The sequence below is a fragment of the Megalopta genalis genome, chromosome 10 (genome assembly GCF_051020955.1).
Source record: "Megalopta genalis isolate 19385.01 chromosome 10, iyMegGena1_principal, whole genome shotgun sequence".
NCBI classification, from domain to species: Eukaryota; Metazoa; Arthropoda; class Insecta; order Hymenoptera; family Halictidae; genus Megalopta; species Megalopta genalis.
The window spans coordinates 11,117,951-11,140,506 of record NC_135022.1 but is presented as its reverse complement, the minus strand read 5'-3'; the positions used below and the strand labels follow the sequence as shown (position 1 = coordinate 11,140,506).

Genomic DNA, 22,556 nt, shown 5'->3' with positions numbered 1-22,556 from the left:
AAACAATGATTCCAAACATAAGCGCCAAATAGTACAGGAATATTTGTTATATAATTGCCCACAAGCTTTACATCTACCCCTACAATCTCCAGATTTAGATTCCATAGAAAATCTATGGGATGAATTGGACCATAGAATTAGAAAAGCTTAAAATAATAATAAGTTTAAAAAATGAATTGCAAACAAGATTGAAAGAAGAATAGGATTCTATTTCCTCAGAATATTAAAGAAAAATTCTTTATAATAAACCCAGACAGTTATATGACGTCATTTAACAAAACGGGTTTGCGACAGTATATTAAGATTGAAAATTCTCATAAAAAAAATATTTTACTATAACCGAAATCGGCTGGCAAAATAATTTGTATATAATTCGAATCATTATAAAAGATTATAGAAAACATTATAAAACATTATAAAAGTTAAAAATTGCTGCTGTAGAGCGGTATTCAGCAAAGCAAGGAACCTCAATATCGTGATTCCTTTCTAATTTTATTTTTATAATAATGTAAACACCTTAGTGTAAGATTGCCCAAAAAATATTCTGAACATCTTGAAATTTGAGAATACGTTTTTGTTTTCATTAAAATTACAATTTAAATAGCCGATGGTCACTACTTTTTACGCCCAAAAAATATTCTAAACATCTTGAAATTTGAGAATACGTTTTTGTTTTCACTAAAATTACAATTTAAATAGCCAATGGTCACTACTTTTTACGCACGACGAGTATACTCGTCATGACACAAAATACTGCCACTTCTTCACGACGAGTATACTCGTCGAACACAGATAATTGTTTAATCAGACGCGTTCCTTACCTGTGACAGTTTTAATGATGACCTCCCGTTCACGGCCAGCCAGCTCCATGGTCCCCTTGTAAACGCGTCCGAAGGTGCCCTCCTGTACGAGGTTGCGGCAGTATAGGGCGGACCTGGACACGGCCAGCGCCCTGGCCTTCTCGCAGGGATCGTTCGTCTGCAAATTAACAAGGCGGAAGTGCCGCGGACGTTAGAACCGCCGCACGGCAAAGAGATTCCTAAACAATTCGTGACCGTATCCCTAGCACCCGATAGTCGCGTCCGGCCTGCATAATTCATCACGGTACAAAATCTCGGCGCGATGGCTCGCTCGCGAGCTGGCCGTCTCGCCGGAGGAACTCATTAAAAAAGCATTTGTCGCCTGTAACGGAACGCGAAGAAGATCGCGAAGTCTCCGAAGGACGAGCGAAGGACGGAAGGGACAATCCCTCGGCTCCGGTGTCGTCGTTATATCGTCGTTCCTATCGCGGCCACGTTCCCCATTGTTCCTCGACGGTGTTCCGCGCGCAGGGTTCTCGCACGCCCGAAAGCTGCGGAGTGCCGAACGCGAGAGGAAGGGTGACCAGTTTATTCATTAATTTCAATTTTCCGGAGTTTTGCCTCCGGCCCCTCCCATTCCATTTGCACGCGCTTAGGCGTGCGTGGTCCGGCTCAACGTGCCCGGCCGTGTTCCTGTGACCGTGGGCACACATCGGCGTCACGACGAGGGGGAAAAAAAGGCCAGAAGACCGTCGGAAACCAGCCCCGGGAACGTATTAGCGTGGGCGCAAATTACTGGACGATGTATTGGATTTGGAAAGGGCACGATGACAGTGGCGCGACCGAAGGGATCAAGGGAGAAAGCCGACTGGAGTCCAGGCGCTGGCGTCATTTGCCGAAACTACGGACGCGGATCGACACCGTCCAATGGACTATTCAAAAGCGAGGGACGATTGAATAGGTAAGGGCCACGGATTTGCCAACGAATTGGTGCGGCAAATACCGGTATTTTTGGATAGTTCGAAATTTCATCGAAATCGGTGACCTTGCTATATAAGCTGAAAACAGTTAAACAGGCGAAAATTGCAGTTTCGCCAGGACTTTTTTAAACCTTCGACACCGATAATTGCCACAAATTCGAAGGTTTTTATATCTCTTGAAGAATGGAATAACATTCATACTTATCACAGGTTGTTATTGGAAATCTCAATCACGGGTCAGACTCCTTAAAGTTCGGCAAGGGATTAAGGTAATTCTTCTCAAATAAAGAATTATTCAAACAAGTAAATCGAATGATTAATGACGAATAATGAATAATCGTTGTTCGAATAAAATGTAAATGATTAAGCAGAATTCATTCCAAACAGAATTCGTTATCTTAGATGAATATTTATTCGAAATAATTCGAATAATGCCCAACTCTGGTATATGCAGCACAATTCTGGTGTACAGTCATATTTTAGTATAATACCTCTATAACCATATTTCGGTACAATACACGGAACACAGTGTCGGTAAATACTCTGGTAAAAAAGAATCAGAAATTAGGTGGAATGAGGTTGCGGTGATATCGGGCCAATGGAACTGCGAACACCGTATTATATCTGCCTGGATACAGCTCTTTTGTCAGTTTAGTGTTTGCGCTATCGCTAAACCGGATTTTACGTGTTTATGGCAAAACTGTATGGTTGAAACACGAAGCCACAAGGATGTTATACATACTGGAGGATGTTATAAATTATTAGAATGCGTACTTTTAGGCAAAATAAAAATTTTGCAAGCTCAAGTCTTTTTCTCCTTTAATAATTTCAATTAACATTCAATTAACACATTCTCAGTCTCTTTCCATATTTCTTCACATTTTCAAATTTTTCCCACTCAAATTTTTGCCACAAATGATAGAATCCGCTGTCTAATTATTATACCTACTGACCTCTGTTTTTTATGAATTGACTTGGACAATTCTTTTGCGTTAACATCCACGGTTTGGTAATTGATTGTGCGTCAGCATATGTATTGAACACAATTAAAATATGTGGTTATACAATACTCGGCGTTATTAAAGTTATTAGCTCTATCAGTATTTTATTTCGATAGTCTGCACCCACGTGATTGAAAGTATTCTCGACAAAAGTAGAGAGTTAATGCACTTGTTGAAAAATTATGATGAGATTGGGCTGAAAAATGGACAATTTGGGAAGAGGAGATACGATTATTCGAGCTTTGTGACTGGTTTTTATAATCGTTGACAATCGATAACTATAAAATCGAGCCTGTCCTTTTGTATACAATCTGAGCATCGATTAGGGAGAATTTATTGTACTTCTGAAACTTGAAACTCGAATGGCATTCTGTTTAGGAAATTTGGAAAAATTTTGAACGCGATTGTAATTTCGATTAAAACCGCGGTCCATATGTTTTTGTTTGAACCTACTGATTCGATTGAGAAATGGTTGTATTAGTGTTTTGCGAATTTAATTGGATCAGAGCTGACGTCCAATTACAGCTTATCTGAAATTCGATTATAGTATGCATTGGGGAGGGACGTACGATATCGACTAATCAGCTAGACCTCAATTCTACCGTTAATAAATTGTATTTTATGCAATAAACAAATTAATGCTACTGCTTAGTAGAATATACTTCGGGATTATTCTTTCTTCTTCGATGCTATCGATATTAGCGAAATGTGTAAGTCGATATTCGATACGTAAAAAATTGTTTTATAAATACCTTAAAGAATTATCGGATTGTTAATATCGTACGATTCTTATTTATTTATGCCTAGATATGAATTCGATAGATATCAATGAAAACATTTTATTCTTTGAAACTAAATAGTTTTGCTACGGAAAAAAGGTTCAGATTCGATAGAAACAGGAAGCCTTGTGAATAAAGTAAATATTTTACATTGTAGAAAGAGGTAAATTATAACAATAATAAGATTTTTTTAAATAATGTTGTATATCACATAGCTACAAGGTACTTTTAATAATGTTTAGCGAGACAACCGTAAATGAAAACGAATTTTTCCTAATTAGTGCTTCTGAACTGTCGCAATTGCTTTTATAATAATTAGACATCTGCCAAGAAGCAAGATAACTATATGCTACAATTGTTTAATTAACAATCGCAGTGTCCGGAAAAATTGCTTATTGCGAATAGCCAAAATTGAGACAATATTTCTGTAATTATAATAGTTCAATGAATGATTTATTATGAATAAAAAGTAATATATAATCGAATGAAAACGTTGGATGATCCGTCTTGTATACTGTGATGATAATAATATTAATAAACACCAGGAATTATATATATATAAAATGAACAGTGTTAGTTTTCACAGCTAATCATGAATTTCATCTTTTTTTTAAAACAATGATTAAACACTTGTTTATAATCGTGATCTCGATGCAACTCCGAGGAACCGTTAATTCCGCGATAATTCGTCAAACAAAGCCTGAATTTCTCTGTGAATCTGCATATACACGCGAACTTACCTGGCGCAGCACTTTATTCGCTGGCAGACGCGCTTTCGACAAATTCAAATTGTCTCATCACGTTTTCATTAACAAACGAAAAAGGCAGAAACGAAACAGATAAACTGCGAAAGGATTCCAGCGCAATGAAAACGAAAAGATAGGGGGACGACGAAACGAAATCAACGAATGGATGAACCACGCCGATGAAAGGCAGAGATAAAGAGAAAAAAGGAAAAACGGAGTGAAAACAGACCTCTTTTTTTTGGTGACGAAGTGCATCGTCGACGCTCGCTTTGGCGATGCTTAAACAGTTTTTAAAGTTGCAACAATGGTCTGTTCATCCTGAACAAAAACAGTTTTATCAATGGATGTTCGATTCGTGTAACTGAAAATTACTTGATACGCGTTGGTTTACATTTTTTATGAGAGTTTGATAATATTACATGTTACTTGTACGAAGACATATACACTTATTGTTACACACATTGATACACATTCATTTTCATTCTTTACTGATATGAAAAAATATAGGTTATGTAAGTAAATTAAATACTGATAACAATACCGTCAATTTAATGTATTAAGAAGCTGAACAATTTGAGAATCCTGTATAATCATCAGGGTTTCATGGATATATCAGCTGTGAAAAAGTCATTTTACTTGGATTGCAATGTACAGATATATAAGTATGTCATTTATTTTAAAATGTCATTGATATTACCATTAACCAGATAATATAATTTTATTTGTTTGCACATTATATTTTATTATGTTTTCGATAATTCTATTCCTAGTATGAATGATCAAAATTATTTGCAAAAATGTTTCACGTTGAACTTTTGGCGACTAGAAGTATTATAAACGATTAATATCAATTCGAATAGATCATTGTACCCCTACAAAATATTCTACCCTTATTAACTCTTCAGTATAACGGAGAATTCAAAAAGATACATTAATGTTCCTGAGATGTCATTAGAGGTCTTCAAAATGCTATTTCAACAGGACAAGTAAATTTGTTCCTTGTTGACAGTATTTATTTATTTAGCATAAATGTGTCAGATATTTTTTTAACTTTTTACACAAATTCAACATAATAATAGTAATATTATTCAAAAATGCAAGTATTTTAAGCTGTACGTACACCGTTTAAAACAAAATAACTTTTTCAAAGCGTGATCGAACGACTTGAATTTTTTTGAAATGGCTACAGTGACTAGTATTTTTAATAATGTTTAAAAAAAATATTCGCAAAAATTGCAATTTAAAAGAGATACTCCTTTCAAAAAGTGTACGAATATCTGCTGCAGCTACTGCAGAATATCGCTCTAAAATCACAAGGATTCTTGCCGAGGCTACAGATAAATCGTTTCCGATATTCAACCTTCCGCGTCGTCGATCACAACCGATAGAGTTTTGGAAAACTGATCGCGCAACCGTCCAGGAAAAATCAAACTGTCTTATACTTACAGGCGACGTCTGTTACAGATAATTGCGAGCATGGCGTCGCTGTTAGTTTAATAGGCGAAAGAACAGATAGAAAGTATAACGGATTTGTAATTGCCGGGGTAAATGAATGGGGAACGAAATTGAACCGTCCGGCGGCCGAACGTTTTTTGTTGTAATGAATGTAGACTGACGAATCGCTTTTATACAATCACAATCGGGCTATTGATTTAACAGCGCCGCGAGCGAACTTTTTGCTAGATGCGCACGTAGCGGCAATTCGTTTTATTTAGCGGGATGGTATCGTCAAACATCGCCATTTGTTTTTTTCGCGGCGGTGAACGCTTCAAAAGCTTTATTCCCAGAAAACCGGGCTGGCTCGTCCTCTGCTAAAGGCGAGGTGGATTGCCTTCCACTCCCTCGCATCAAGAAATTAATAATACATTTTGCGATACGATTCGATACGATTGGTCCGATCGGTCCGATCGTATTCGGCACACAATGAAATATACCGTCTCGGGAATCGGCTCCAAAAAGCATCGAATGCAAACATTCATTCAGATATACCAATGGAATATGTTAACTGTTAATTCGTTATTTAATCAAGTGCAGTTACGGAGCTTCTACTTTAATTATAAAAGATGATCTTGTAAGGATAAAACTCCGGACTCATTTTAAAGCATCTACTTTCGCAATAAAAGTCGCGTAATATTGGAATGTCGGATTGTTGAACGAGAAAGAAGATTGGTTTTTTAATTAAATTCGTAATATGCATCGTTTGCTTGCATTTATGTTAATTAATACGTTTCCAATAAATAAATGTAACACAGTTTCCAAACATATAACTTGGACGATCTACTAGTGACAGATAAGTAGACGACGGATCTTTATGCAAAATAAGAATTGTCCGAGTTAATTATGAGAAACATAAATTCGATGAAAATGACTTTCCTCTTTTAATAATACTATGTTGAAAATGATGTTAGAATATCTTTAAACTACCTTAATGTCTTCACAGAGTTTTTCATTTGACCTGTTTAAAGATTTTTAAGTTTAAAGATATTCTAACATTATTTTCGATTTAGGATTATTAAAAGAAGAAAGTTATTTTCATCAAATTTATGTTTCTCATAATTAACTTAGACAATTTTTAATTTGCATAAAGATCTACTTATCTGTCACAAATGGATCGTCCAAGTTATATGTAATATATGTATACAATGTAACATATATATTATAATAACAATGTATATAACATCATTTCGAACTGTGAAAGTTTAACTCGATATATTAGAATAACCTGAAAATTTTATTTACCTTGAAGATAAATTTTGTTGTGTTGTATAATTTTTAATTATAATTTTTCTCCCGCAAACGTTTTCTTGAATTTTTCAATTCAATTACAAATTCCTCTCGTTATAAGACAATTTTACAAAATATCGTGGTTGCGAAATTTAAGAGACAAGATACTCAGATACCAATTGAAACGTCTCAGAAAACATTAAAAAATGTTCTTTGTGATAGAATCTACTATGCATTTTAAGATTGAAGTTTTCTCGTTGCAACGACCTCCTGAGACTTGATATACGATTTTCTTTTACTGTTTAATGCAACAGAAATGAGAAAACAGGTTCGGTCGTGTAAAAAACCCTGTATTATTGTAACGTTGGTAGTACATCTGCCATTCGAAACTCAGTAAAACGAATGTAAAAGTATGTCAATTTTATGAGAAAACGCGAGTCGGTGGATTAAGCTAACATTTATATTGACGCAGTTTGTATTCGTTTAAATCAACTTCGAAATTTTTCCGGACAGTCTCAAAAAATATGGATTCTTTCGAAGTATGCAAATTATTCGTGTATACATTAATTGGAAGGTCCGTTGCTGTATTACATTATAACTTGAACTCTGCGTTTTCAGCTGTTAATATTTTGGATATTTTTACGAAACGTTCTACATTTATTGCGTAATTGAGTGAGAGGAATTTATTAATGTCGATATTATATATATTCTCAAATATATATATTATATATATTCTCAAATTGTTAATAATCTTTCTTCACTAATTACGTTGCTTTGTTTAAAAATGAATTGATTAGTGAGAAGTATATACATATAGTTACATAATTTTAGGACATTCTGTTCATATATTCCTTTCCGAATTATTAAAATTACAGGATCCGGTAAAATGATGAATTTCGAACATTTTAATCTGCGGCCATTGAGGCTGGAAAGACGTTATAATTAGACTGCGGATCTTTATTAAAATAAAAATTCTCGAAGTCAGTTGCAAGTAGAACAAAATTCTCTTTCGTAATTACAGCAAATCCAAAATCGTGTAATAATATTTTCAAATTTTTCCAATGACTTCATAATTTTGTACTTTACTTACTCATTTTTCTGATAACTCTAATTATGATAAAACTCACGCGAAATCTAAATGAATACATTTTTCTAAAGCATTATGTACTATAGTCACTTTTAAGTAGAAATGATATGCAGTGGTCAGACAAGATCAATTCGCTTAGAATTTCTCATATCCACCACAAATCGTGCCAGGAAATAAATACAAAGAGATGACAGTTTCTTTATGAACAAACATCAATGTGCAAATTACAAAATATTGTAACCTGGAGCAGACATCAAAATTAACTTCGTTTCCGCAGTAAATTCCATTCGATAATCACAAAACTGTTCGGCCATGTTCTGGATGCTGCAAGATGAAGAATTCGCTTGTTTAAAATCCCTACAGTAGCCGGAAACACGTATTTCCTTTTGCTTTGGCCAGCAGGGATGAAAATTATTCAAAGAACCCGAAGCTTAATTTCCCGGCACGAAATTATCTGGAAAGAAGGTCCCGGAACAACAAGAAATTTGCAACTAAACTGCATATACTGCAAAGCTATGCATATTAAAAACATACCGGCCGTCTCCTTTACCTGTACCGGCGGAAGATTGGACAAAGGTGGAACGCTTCTATCGGGGAAATCGGGAGAAGGGAACGGGTTTGTTCCTGTAGCGAAGATCTTCTGTAGACAGAGACGGTAATGACTTCTTCAGCAATGGGATCTCAAGCGTATCGTTTTACAAGAGGGATAAGACGCTGCTGGATTACATGACTGGCTGAGTTTGAAAGAGCGGTGAATACGTTTCCTCTGAAATTCGAGATGCACCAAGTGTTTTCGGAATGTCAATTCTACCCTTTATTTTCATTTTTCGGAAGCACGATACGCGCGAGATATCGGTGAAACGCAGTTTCCCTCGGTTTCGTTCGATTGATTAAGAACGAAAATAATATTGTATCTCTGTACAATTGTTCATGTATGTGCTATTAATCGTATATTCAAATAGAATGAAAAATATTTCTTAATCCATTGCACTCATTTTTTGAAATTTTAATGTAATGGCTAACTGGTTCATTGAGTATTTTCATTTCATTTCGTACTTTCCTTGTGTATACAAAATACAATTGTTAAAATTTAGATATCAGAATTAGTTTCAGAATGAATCACCTGTCTGTTTTTGCAGCTCATTAAAATTTTTACTTGCTCGCGGACGTGTTAGATCGTCAGGTTAGGTTAATATATCGAGTTAAACTTTCACAGTTCAGAATGATGTTATATACATTGTTATTATAATATATATGTTACATTGTATACATATATTGCATATAACTTGGACGATCCATTTGTGACAGATAAGTAGATCTTTATGCAAATTAAAAATTGTCTAAGTTAATTATGAGAAACATAAATTTGATGAAAATAACTTTCTTCTTTTAATAATCCTAAATCGAAAATAATGTTAGAATATCTTTAAAATTAAAAATCTTTAAACAGGTCAAATGAAAAACTCTGTGAAGACATTAAGATAGTTCAAAGATATTCTAACATCATTTTCAACATAGTATTATTAAAAGAGGAAAGTCATTTTCATCGAATTTATGTTTCTCATAATTAACTCGGACAATTCTTATTTTGCATACAGATCCGTCGTCTACTTATCTGTCACTAATAGATCGTCCAAGCTATATGTTTGGAAACTGTGTTACATTTATTTATTGGAAACGTATTAATTAACATAAATGCAAGCAAACGATGCATATCACTAATTGAATTAAAAAACCAATCTTCTTTCTCGTTCAACAATCCGACATTCCAATATTACGCGACTTTTATTGCGAAAGTAGATGCTTTAAAATGAGTCCAGAGTTTTATCGTTACAAGATCATCTTTTATAATTACTAAAATTTCGATATCAGAATTAGTTTAAGAATGAATCACCTGTCTCTTTCTGCAGCTCATTAAAATTTTTACTTGCTCGCGGACGTGTTAGATCGCCAGGTTAGGAGGCTCATCGTGTAACAAGCGTTTCCCTCGTTCTTCGATCAGGAGTCGCTGGTTAGAGATGTCGGGGGTAGAGGGTGGTTCCGAGACGGCAACACGCGAAGGGTCCCGACATACGCGTACACCCGGTAAATTGATCCAAGATCAAAGCCGAAACAATCACAGGACTCACGTCGAGTTTCCCTCTTCGTTTTCCCGGCGTTGTTCTCCCTCGGTTTCTCCGGTTGCGAAGGAGGGTTCCGCAAGCAGGAAGAAAGGTAACCGCGTGCGTAACCCTCCTCGACGACTTCCTCTTTGTGCCGCGGAGCCCAGGTGACACCGCGCCGTTTCTTTCCGACCGAGGAAATTAATGTAAAATGCTGTTCCCGCGGCGGAAACTGCCGGTCAGACTTTGTTATGCGAATGCGAGCCACGGTCAGCTGCTCTCGCGGAAATCGATTGCATATTTATTCGACATTTCCGCGATCTCTGTGTTTTTCTCCCCGGCCACCGTTCCCCGGCGCTCCTTTTGTCCTCGAACCGCGTGAAAAACGCGACGGAGGTTATTATTATTCCGATCGTCGCGTCCTTCCGATGCATCGATGCGCCGATGCACCAATGCACTTTAACGATATTTCGGTATGTTTCTTACGCCAGTTGTTGCAACATACTTCGACGACGCCTGGGCTTTCACAGTGCAAATTCCGTTTTACAATGTCGACGTAACGAGGTCGTTCGGCTTCGAAGTGCAAGCGGAACTTCGATCTTTGTTACGAGTTCGTGAAACACTGTTGCATTGCTTAGGGACTAGAACGGCGTGAGACTTTTGAAAATTGAACAACAACGTTATTTTGTAATCGCACCTGTCGAAAGAGTGTTGTCTGCTTTGTGCAACTGTTTTCTAATTATCGGTGTAGTAGCTAGAGATATTATTTAGAGGTGTTAGAGATATTATGCAGGAGTTAGAAATATTATATTTGTTAATTGAACAACAACGTTATTTTGTAATCACATCTGTCGAAAGAGTGTTGTCTGCTTTGTGCAACTGTTTTCTATAATTATCGGTGTAGTAGCTAGAAATATTATTTAGAGGTGTTGGAGATATTATGCAGGAGTTAGAAATATTATATTTGTTAATTGAACAACAACGTTATTTTGTAATCACATCTGTCGAAAGAGTGTTGTCTGCTTTGTGCAACTGTTTTCTAATTATCGGTGTAGTAGCTACAAATATTATTTAGATGTGTTAGAGAAATTATGCAGGAGTTAGAAATATTATTTTTGTTAATCGAACAACAACGTTATTTTGTAATCGCACCTGTCGAAAGAGTGTTGTCTGCTTTGTGCAACTGTTTTCTAATTATCGGTGTAGTAGCTATAGATATTATTTAGATGTGTTAGAGAAATTATGCAGGAGTTAGAAATATTATTTTTGTTGAGTTGCCAATTGTCACAGGAGATCGATGTACAATAATTTCTCTCTAATTCACGCTTAAATTGCGCATGAAAATGGACAATTTGGGAAGAGAAGATACGATTATTCGAACCTTGCGTCTTGTTTTTATAGTTGTTGACAATCGGTAACTATAAAAACGAGCCACATGGCTATAATCGTATCTCCTCTGCCCAAATAGTCCATTTTTGCGCGTAATCTAAGCGCGAATTAGGGAGAAATGTTTCAACATTTAATCATTTTAATATGACGCAAGTAACGTGTGCATGGATATTCTTAGTCTTCTTCAATTTTCCTGCTATATTATATTTTATCTAATACTTTAATTTTTCCGCTGATTTATATTTTATATACTCATTCTTTTGTAAATGCTTAAGAAGGAAGACTCATGTTAAGCGTTCAAACGAGAAGTGTTATTTGGACATTTTTTTTATAACATAAGATCTTGATGAAATTTACCGCCACTTGGTACATACAGTGGGCGTAGAAAGGAATACAACAAACGCATTGTAAAAAATTGACAAATAAAATTACAAATGATCCTAAGTATGCTCGGTTACATTTTTGTCGAAATGTTTTATCCGAGGGTTAAATGTCACATACTTTATCTGCAATCGACAAATTGATTTTCCGAAAAGCAAAGCCGAAATGCGACTCTCAACAGTGTAATAGAACCAGACCGCGCGCGCACGTTAAGTAAGAATCCTTTTCTCATCGGTATCATAATTTCCCGATAAGTCGCCTGAAAGGAACAGTTCTTATCGAATGGCGGTGCCTCGCATCTTTCCATATATCGTCCGATTTAGCGGGATCCATTGAAATTTGAATTCCAAGCGACTAAAGAAATCAACCGGCTGGGCGTGCATCGTTCGAAAGCAGCGGCGGAAGTGAATAGAAGGGATCGTATTCTTCAATGGAGAACAGGAGGAGGTAAAAGACCGAAAAAGAGGAGCATCACCCCATATTCGTTCTTCCACGGTAGGCTGCGTCCCATCGGAGATGGATAAAAATTGTAAATTGCTGATTTATCCGCTTTATTCGCTCGAGCACGGATGATCGATTACTCAATTACACTCGGATCCCTTTGTACGGATGATGGGATATAACGGAATACACGTATTTCGTATCGATAAAAGAAATCCTCAAGATTCGGGTTGCCACGCGATGCTAATTTCTTGATTCCAGACAAGATTCAAGACATCTCGATCTTTATACTCCGATCGCAAACAGAAAATAAATCTCCCGCATTGCCGAATAGATTCTGTCGTAGAAATGGAAAATTATGCCAACGAGAGTTTTCCTTTCAGTATATGCTCGTGAACTGTTGATTTGCTGATACATTAATGAATCTGTTCAGATTATTTCAATGCATGAACATAAATGTTTTGTACTAATCCTTTTTATGAAGATTTCTATGTTGATTTCTATGTAAAAAAAAATTTTTTTTACACATTAATTGCAATACATTTATGTTTATTTTGTTTCTTAATTATTTGAATAAATTGAAAATAATCCAACAGTATTATTAAATTCTTCCAATGTTTTTACTGTTTTATATTTGATTCAACTCATTGTGGTCATAAATTATTAAAATCCGTAGCTACTGCCGTCTTGTTATTATATTATACACTTGCAGAAACTATAAAGGTAGAGCGTACATATACATATGGATCTGTCCTGTTCCCATAACAATAAATTACAATTGTAAATAATATGATTACGAATAATATTATATAATAATATTATTAATACGATTATTATATATATATATATTATAATTATATGTATTATTATATATATATATATATATATATATATATATATATATTAATATGATTATTATTATTAGTATGATATATGATTACACGAAGGTATTATTACACTGATTTCTGTATACAACTCAATATATAGTTATAGCCAAGAAACGCCAACTGAAAGAAGTACGAAAAGATCTGTCTTATTCTTTTCTCAAGAGTTCTATAACACAAAAGTGATAAAATAACTCTAAATATAAATATAAAATTGATATCTAAAGGAAATGCAATGTATTTATTACGCAAAATAGAACTATAAAATAATAGTTGCGAGAATTTCGCGGTTCATCATAAAAAAGCATAAAATCCGCGGTCTAATCGTAACTGTTCCAGTCAGAACCAACGTACATATAACAGTGATCAATGTACCACACTTCCCCCTCCAAAGAGATCAATCTTCAAAAAATTGACAAAAATTCAGATAGCATCCCTGCCAATCCCATAAAACAGTCCGAATGATAATTGATCACGCGGCATCGTCGTCGTCGTAGAACCGTAAACATGGGCCAAGCAGCAAAAGTTCAAGATCAGCCCTTTATCCGATCGCTGTTTACACGATGCGGCAAACACCGTACATTCTCCCACGAAAGAAAGCCGGCGACCGCCCCATCATCCCCGGGAGCGAGGGGTAGGTCGAAACTGGTTGTCGTGATGGAAGGAAAATCCGTACAAAAGAGCCGGCAAGAAAAAAAGGACGAGAGAGAGAAGGTTTTGCACGCGCTCGTGGACAGTGTGCGCCAGCTTGGAGGTTGCATGTTGTAGGTTGGCGGGCTTGGAATAGCTGAATAAAGGCGCCGAAGGGCTGGAAAGGGTCGAGAGAGAAAGTTGTTGGTAGAAAGCGGCCCCCCCACGACCGCAAATTCGATAAAGTTTCGAGCTTGTCTCCCTCTCCGCCTCTCTCTCTTGCTCCCGCTTTTACTTGCTCGGTTTGCACGCGGGCTGGTCGCGGCGCGACGATACGGAGGGAAGCAGAAACGTCTCGCGGCCTCCACTTTCGGTACTGTCTCGCGTGCTGTATCTTCCTAAGCGAACGCACCGCGAAGATCTTAATATACCGTTCACGAAGGATCGAATTGGACTGTATGGGTTAAAATACAAAAACTGAAGCTGTTTGGATGTAATGTGTTTTAGATAGTTTATCTTAGCCGGGCCATAAATCCGATGAAGGACCGGTCGCATTGACGAACAGAGTGTCAAGTGACCTTGTTCTAAACTCTAGACATTGTGCAGAACAGTCCTTTCCCATGCATCCTTGCAGGGCTATAGTTTTTATAACAGCTTTCAGAAAAAGAATCTTCCGGCAGAAGAATCTTCCGAAGAATCTTCCTGTAAGGACAAGTGGTACGCGGAGGAATCGAGTTCACAGGTAGAGCAGAGTGAACCTCGAGGAAGAGAATGAACGGCTAAGGGCAAATCCGATTTCCTGATATGTAATGAGAGTTTCTCGTCCGCCTTCGACCCTGTTTCGCGCACTGTTTCACCAGCCTCGAGCCTGTTAACGCGCGGTTTCGGAGGCGCGCGCGCGCGACATCTTGGGAAGGAGTGTCGAGTGTCAAGCTTTTTAAACGAAATTCCCCGGTAATCCTTCCGACCGCTTCGGGTATCGCGGAAATACTTCGCGCGCAAGTTTATTTAATATAGCAAGTTCTTGAAACTTTTGTGATTTAAGCAGCTCGCTGCAGGCCTCCGGCAGTGAAATACCGCGGCGAATCACGCCGGATATTAGCGTGTAAGAGGATTAACTCAATTACGGTCTATTAACTCTTTTCAAGAAATATTCGGCGTGACAGATGGCGGAAGTTTACGGTCGGCACGATGGAAGATGGCATCGAAAATGTGCCATTTTGTTTAATTAGTAGGATGAGACTGTTCGAATCGGTGATCGGAAGAGTTAGGGAACTTCTGAGATTAACCCTTTTGAGTTGAACAACTTTCTGTTTAACCGTAATGCCAATAGCCGGATATCCTTTTGCACACATTCTCTTCAAAATATTTTTCTTCTCTCAGTAAAATGCTGAGAGAAGATACGTTATTATAACGTATTCTTTGAGCAACCACAACTGCGTGTTATGCTTACTGTAATAAACTAATAAACGTATGCGACAGAAACAAAAAAGTGCCGATGTGAAAATGTCAAAGAAGATATAAAATGATAGGCCGTTGGAGTATAATTGGAACATAAATAAAATTTAATTAAAAGTTGTATCAATTTATGCTCTACGAAATGAAAATTGTTAACTTTGAAAGTACCAGAATTATGTCAGCAGTTATGTCCCCTCTGAGAGGACATCCGATTGCAAGGGGTTAGAATCGAGCACGAACTTTTGCACGAATCCAACAGTTGATGTCCGCTACCCTTACCTTCCTCCCTCTCTCTCTCTCTCTCTCTCACTCTCACTGTCTCTCTCTTTCACTCTCACACTCACTCTCTCTTTCACTCTCTCTCTCTCTCTCTCTCTCTCTCTTTCACTCTCTCTCTCTCTCACTCTCACTCTCTCTCTCTCTCTCTCTCTTACTCTCACTCTCTCTCTCTCTCTCTCTCTCTCCCTCTCTCTCTCTCGAGGATATAACCCTCCTATTTCATTTCTAAAGACCTATTAGGCATCCGCCGGCAAGTAAAGCGTTAATATCCCGGGTGCCGACTGTCCTCGTTCGATCGTACCAGAAAAACGGAAACAGTGTACACGTCAACTGTACATAATCCGCGTGTAATCCCGCGGCGCGCTCGATCGAATATAAAATTCAGTGGATCGAAGCGCGGATATTGCATCGCGCTTAAGGTAAAGCCGGTTAAACATTTACGGGCTCCGACGCGGCGCCCGGCTGGGCTGCTGTTCGGTAGTTTCGGCGCGGCTAGGTCCGGAAGCGACGGTGGGGGAGGGATAGCGGATACTTAATGCAATATCTTGGTGGAACTTCGCATAAAATCATTTTGCACCATACCTGGCTCAGATGCGTCACATGGCTGGAGGCGTAGTAACTCGCTCTGGAACCGCAGGGTCTCGCATAGAGCGGCTCCAGGTCCGCAATGGTCGCGTAACTTCCGGAATTCGCGCTTCCGGGTCGTGGGTCGACCCTAACCAGAACAGAACTTCTGGCCAGGCCGCCGGTGTCTGCCGCTGAATAGCTGCAGCAGGGCAGTGTTTTCCTAAAATGGCAGACGACTCTGTACCCATGTAATCATTATACACGGAGTTAATTATTTCTGTAATGCACTACACGCTCCGCGCTCCCGCCCACATACACCACCCGTAAATAATCATCCAGCCGTGTACAAGCTGACATCGACACACCTCTGGCTTTTCTCGTGGCTCGCCTTATTGTTCGGCTCTACCACTAGTTTGGCAACTTGTAGCTCCGGCTGGATCGATTACGCCTCGTTGTCACCTCGAATTACGAACACGCGGGGCCGGGTTTCGGAAATTATGTATCTACAGCGCGGGACCGTATGTTGGTTTCTTTTTAATGTTGCTACGAAATACACCGTTTAACCCTCGGCAGACCGACCCTGGCTCACGCTTAATCTGAAAAGTACGTAAACAATGTTATGCTCATTGTATACAGTTCCTATCAGTATTCAACATGCAGGCGAACAGTGAAGTACTGTGTCTATAAAATTCTATTCCATTTCTTTGTAAAATTTCGCTTGAAATAATATACTATTATCTGTCCACCGGAAAGTTCTGTCCGATAGTGTCACTTCAAGTTTCAATCCATATGCGCATGTTGATTTGAGACATATATGACTATCTCTCTTTATCATTGCATTTACACACGTGTACTCTCCTAAATAAACTGAAACAAATATGTCTCGTGTCATTATTAAGCGAGACGCGATCGTGAAAACATGGCTACCGATGATAATGCCAGACCACGTGCTGCTTTGGCGACTCGTCAGAAAATCGCAGAGCTAGGCTGGGAAATTCTGTCGCATCCACCATACTCCCCAGACCTAGCACCCTCCGATTATCGCTTGTTTCTCTCTTTGCAAAACTTTTTACAGGAAAAAAATTCAAAACCGAAGCTGATGTCAACCAAGCACTAGTTGAGTTCTTCGCCTCTAAAAATAAATCATTTTTTAAAAATGGCATTTACAAGTTGCCATCGCGCTGGAAAGAAGTCATAAGTAACGATCGAAAGTATATTCTACAATAAATATTATTAAATGTATGAAAATTGTGTTATATTTCAATTCAAAAACGGACAGAACGTTCCGGTAGAGCTAATATATTACGATGTCAGAGAAGACGATTTTTTAAGCGAGGACAACGATGTCTTTACATGATTAAAAGACCCTGGAAATAGTGATAATTTATTTGTAAAATTCACACCAACAATACACTATGTATTATGTGAATAAATTGTGAAGATGACGAATAAAAAAGGTAATTTTCCTGTATTCTGCATTCATTGTATTGTCTTGCTTATGTTTTAGATGTATAATAATACATAATTGTAACAGGAGAACTGCTTTTAAAGTATATATTGGTATGGGTCCAAAAATACCCAGGGTCGGCCGCACACTGCATGACGGAAAGTCGGACGTCCGAGGGTTAATATTTTTCAAAGTATAATGCTTCCTTACGAAGAGTAAACGTACCGATTGGTTATGAAAGATAATTGTAACTTTGCAACATGCCACACCAGCCGTCATGCAATCGACCTTTTGCACACTAAGTGCGGTAATCGTGCGATCAGCTGTTTCGGAAATGTACCGTGGTCGCCACGCAACTACGATTTGACGCCGTTGGACTTCATTGTGAGGAACTCTAAATTATTTGTATTTTCATTGTAATTTTTGTATTTTACTTATGAATTTTATTTTATACAATTTTATCAAATAATTTTTTATTACAAGATATATATAAGTTTGAATATTCTTATAATGTTATTTATAAACGTATTATAATTCATAAATCAATTTAATATTCTTATAAATTTATTTGTAAATTTTATATTTTTATATAATTCTATTTAAATTTATTATAAATTAAATAAATCTAATTTTTCTATATACATTTTACATCACAATATATAATCTTAAAGTTTACTATAATTTTTATACATAAATTTATTATAATTCATAATTATGTTCATGATTCATAAATAAATTGAATATCCCTATAAATTTATTTATAAATTTTATTTTTTTATAAGAAAATCCAACCCTAACCCTTGTTATTGCAACACTCTAAAAACAATTCAATCACTTAATGAGAATATCTATCGAGAGATATTTGCGAAATAGAGTTATAAACAATCGAAAATGTACTGAAAGATTGGGTAAGTCGGATAGGCTAATGATAAGCCAGTGGCGACAGTCGTTTGAAAAACATTATTTTTCATAATTAATCGGTAGGTTTACTCTTATTAATAAAGCAATAGACTTTGAATAAATAATAAAATATTCTTTTATTTGTCACATAAAAATAAATGTTTACATGGCTGTAACTCAAGGACCAACTTACTGTTTCAAAACGGAGCTCGGAAAACTAATTTTATCCGTATGCAACGGAAGGTATTAGCTTCAACAATGAAATTTCAGTGTTTCTGAAGGCTTCCTCGTATTTCAAATATTTAATAATAACGATACAAATGTTCGCGTAAAAATTATTTCCCGTAAAAATGTTTGTGTTTTTTACTACTGTTTTTTATCTGCCACCATCCTCGTTGAAGGGGTGAAGGTAGCTTGGGAATTCGGAGGGCAAAATATATTTGATTGAATATTTCGACGAGCACTAGAACCACAAATTGATACCGGTATCAAAATTCTGCATTGCTACTATAATATATAGCTAGCGCCAGAATTATTTGAAATTCTCAAAAATTGTATTGGATTACATACATATTGAAAATGTTTCAAAACTAGTATCTGTTTTAATATTCCTGTTAAAGCTATTACGGTGGTATAGGATCATACGCGACGCTGTTCCGACGACGAATTTATTGTACTTGAAATAATTGTTGTTGGTTTTGCGCAATCCTCTTTCGCGAAATTCGTCGGTGAAGCAGGAATAAATCACAAATGGAATTTCGTGCTCGACGAAATTAAAAGATTCAACTCGGACGTATAACATATTTTTAACAACACATTGAGCGATCGTCTCTGCAATGTTTTTTGAATCGCAGAACTCAGTATGAAAGGAAATTGAGGGTTCTGAAATTCTTTCAGCAACTTTCTGTTTAATGTTAAACATACTGTTGCCATAAAAACGATATCTATTTTTAAACAATATTAGGATGAAGATTACAAAATCTAAGTATTACGAAATATTCCGGTCTGTCGCAAAAATGATTCATGAAGTATGATTCTTGTAATTAAATTATTATTTTTGTAATTTGTATAATAGCTAAACTATCAATTTTATGCGTCTGTGACAAAACTTGGTGGAACAAAACACGTCAAAATATTGTGTATGAGATTTGTGTTAATGTCTTAATTTCGAATTTAAAATATTATTACTAAATTGTAACAAATTAATTTATAATAATAATTTAAAATATTATCACTAAAATACAATCATCGACAAACTTAGTAGTTGAAATACGAAACAGCAGACGTTTTTAATGAATTTGAAACGTTTTAAGATCATCGAAAAAGAAAAATGATTACTATACAACCCTTGCTTCTTTCAATCGATGCGAAAAGTTTTGAATTTGCATAAATATCTGCAGTCTATAGGAAGCTCGACAATTCAGTATTAATATTATATTTTACTTTTATGAAAGTGTCAATCTCTGAATCAAAAATCGAATTCTGAGAATTACACACTTTGCTTTTTATTCAATGTAAATGCAGAAGGAAAAGGTGGAATAACTTGGATACAATTATATTTGAAAAATTACTGGGTTACACAATTCTTGAGGAATTGTTCTCCAAGCTTTATTGCAAGTTAACATTGCCCGCGGAGATTTTTCACGATGATCACGAAACTTTTCTTCGGAGTTGTTGCGAAAGTATGATGGATGCTTTCAAACTATTTCGCGAGTGATTTCAACTTGTCCGACCGAAAATGAAGTACATGTCGCCGGCAAATGCTGAGGCTTGAAACGACTTAAAACTTTCACGATTGTAAGATGTTTGTTCCCATTTCGCAGTTTACTTTTCAGTCTTATCATCAACGTTCCCGATATTCTATGCAGAAATTGTTGCACGTCGTCGAGGTTGAATGAAACTGGAAATGCGTATATTATTCGAATACAGTAATATTTATTTTCGTTAAATAAAATTCATAGTGAAATGCTGCAAAGGACCTCAGAGATGGAAAAAATTCTGAGACGTTTTAATAGGTTATGTATTACAGGTTAGGATTAGACATAACCTTATAACTTAATACAATATAATATATATATATATATATATATATATATATATATATATATATATATATATATATATATGTATTATATTACATATAATATATATATATATATATATGTAATATATATATATTATATGTAATATAATACATATTATATATATTACATATAATATAATACATATTACACATATTAATACATATAACATATCATAAGAAGTTATACATAACCTTCCCTCAAAAAAATTCTTGCCTTTATGATACAAAAAATTGTGTCGGGGCAACTTCGTTTAGTCCGAAGTTAAAGATGTTATAATTTATGTTATTTTCCTCTCAAGATTATTTTTCATATTTCATGTTTCAAAACCTTGTTTGCGTAGATGCTATATATTATGTAACAGTATATTCATATATTTATGTTCACATTGTAAAAGAAAATGTAACGAATATGTTTTTTTATTAGTAGTTTTATTTATAATGTAAAGCTTTTTTAAATAAGTGTACTGAAATAAATTGTTTTCATGGAACATCTATCATACATATAAATTCTAGAATATCTGTTCAATAAGAACACTTTCATAGCGATTCTTCACAATAAGAGTTAAAAGTAAAGAGTCGAAATTTTATGAAAACCACACGCGCGCTATTCGTCGATCTGCATATTTACTTCAGCGATTGGATAGATCTGGAAATAGCGGTACCGATTCTACTCACTCTTCGATATTTACATTTCTAAAGATTGATACGCTTCTGAATCGAATTTGCTAGAAAAATACAATTTTATTTTGAAAAATAAATAGACAAACTGGTTCTTCAAACATCGAACTATAGGCAAAGTGCAAATATTTCGAGCGACGTAAATCCGCTTGAAAATCGCACGACGTTTGAAAGCAATGCTACTACGATCGCCGGATTTACGTACCGTGAGGAAAATATCGAAAAACTGGAAATATATGCTTTCTGTTTTGTGAAACAGTTCTTACGAGGTAACATTTATTTCGATTGAATTTGTAACGATACGGCATTCTCAATGTATCTGTTCGTTATAAAACGTACTGACTGAGCATTATTAACATAATATGAGCGAAGAGAACTCGTTTGCTTTTTGTCAGAAACTTCGCTTCTTCTGTCAAAGCTGTCCTGTGCGATGTTATAAAAATCCTGAAATGTAGAATTGAAATTGTGAAAACAGAAATTATATATATATATTATAAACGTTAAATCCAAAAAATTTAAAAATTCACTTAAATAAAATAAAATTGTATTATGGAGATTAAATATATTATAGAGATAAATTAGCTAAATGAAAAAAGTTATTATAGAGATAAAATTATAAAAATGTACAATCACGCCGAGTAAAATGAAACTGTAAGAGCACAATGCCTCTTTCTTATATATGTATATATAATTGGTCTCTTTCCACTCTATTTATAGCATATAATTTTAAATAACGACATGCACAGGAGTAATACCGCCTATCTTTATGTGAAATGTAAGATTGTAATTGTCGCACACCTGTAACGCTGGTAGCGAAGAGAATTTAGTTTCTACGAAACTCTCACTGATTCGTATTTTATTTTCGCAGAATGATGTATTATCCTTTGCTTAAAAGAAGTCCGCCGTCGAAGCCCTTGCCCCTTTCTCCTTGTGTCAATTAGTTCATGCATACTTGTTTCCCGATATTAGCTTCAGGTTCTTAACGTCATACATTGACGTATGCGTAAGATATATGATCCATCATAAATATCAAAAATATGCGTATAGTTCGCGTTTATCGTGAACAGCACGTTCGCTGCATAATGCAATGAAATATTAATCAGGATGCTAATTGTTTTTTTTGCGCTATTCTACACACTTAAATATACTATATATATAGTATATTTAGTATAGTATATTTATTATTATATATATATATAT

At 35.8% G+C, this 22,556-nt stretch overlaps 1 protein-coding gene across 1 annotated transcript in view; it reads right to left on the bottom strand.

Annotated features, from left to right (window-relative positions):
* The window catches only part of LOC117220096 (tyrosine-protein kinase Dnt), a 182,432-nt gene that overhangs the window by 8,373 nt on the left and 151,503 nt on the right, over positions 1 to 22,556 (bottom strand). The window contains exons 5-6 of the mRNA XM_033469781.2: positions 16,264 to 16,468; positions 822 to 978 (exon numbers count right to left, since the gene is read on the bottom strand). Coding sequence (XP_033325672.1) covers positions 822 to 978; positions 16,264 to 16,468 — 362 coding nt within the window. The remainder of the gene's footprint in view (positions 1 to 821; positions 979 to 16,263; positions 16,469 to 22,556) is intronic.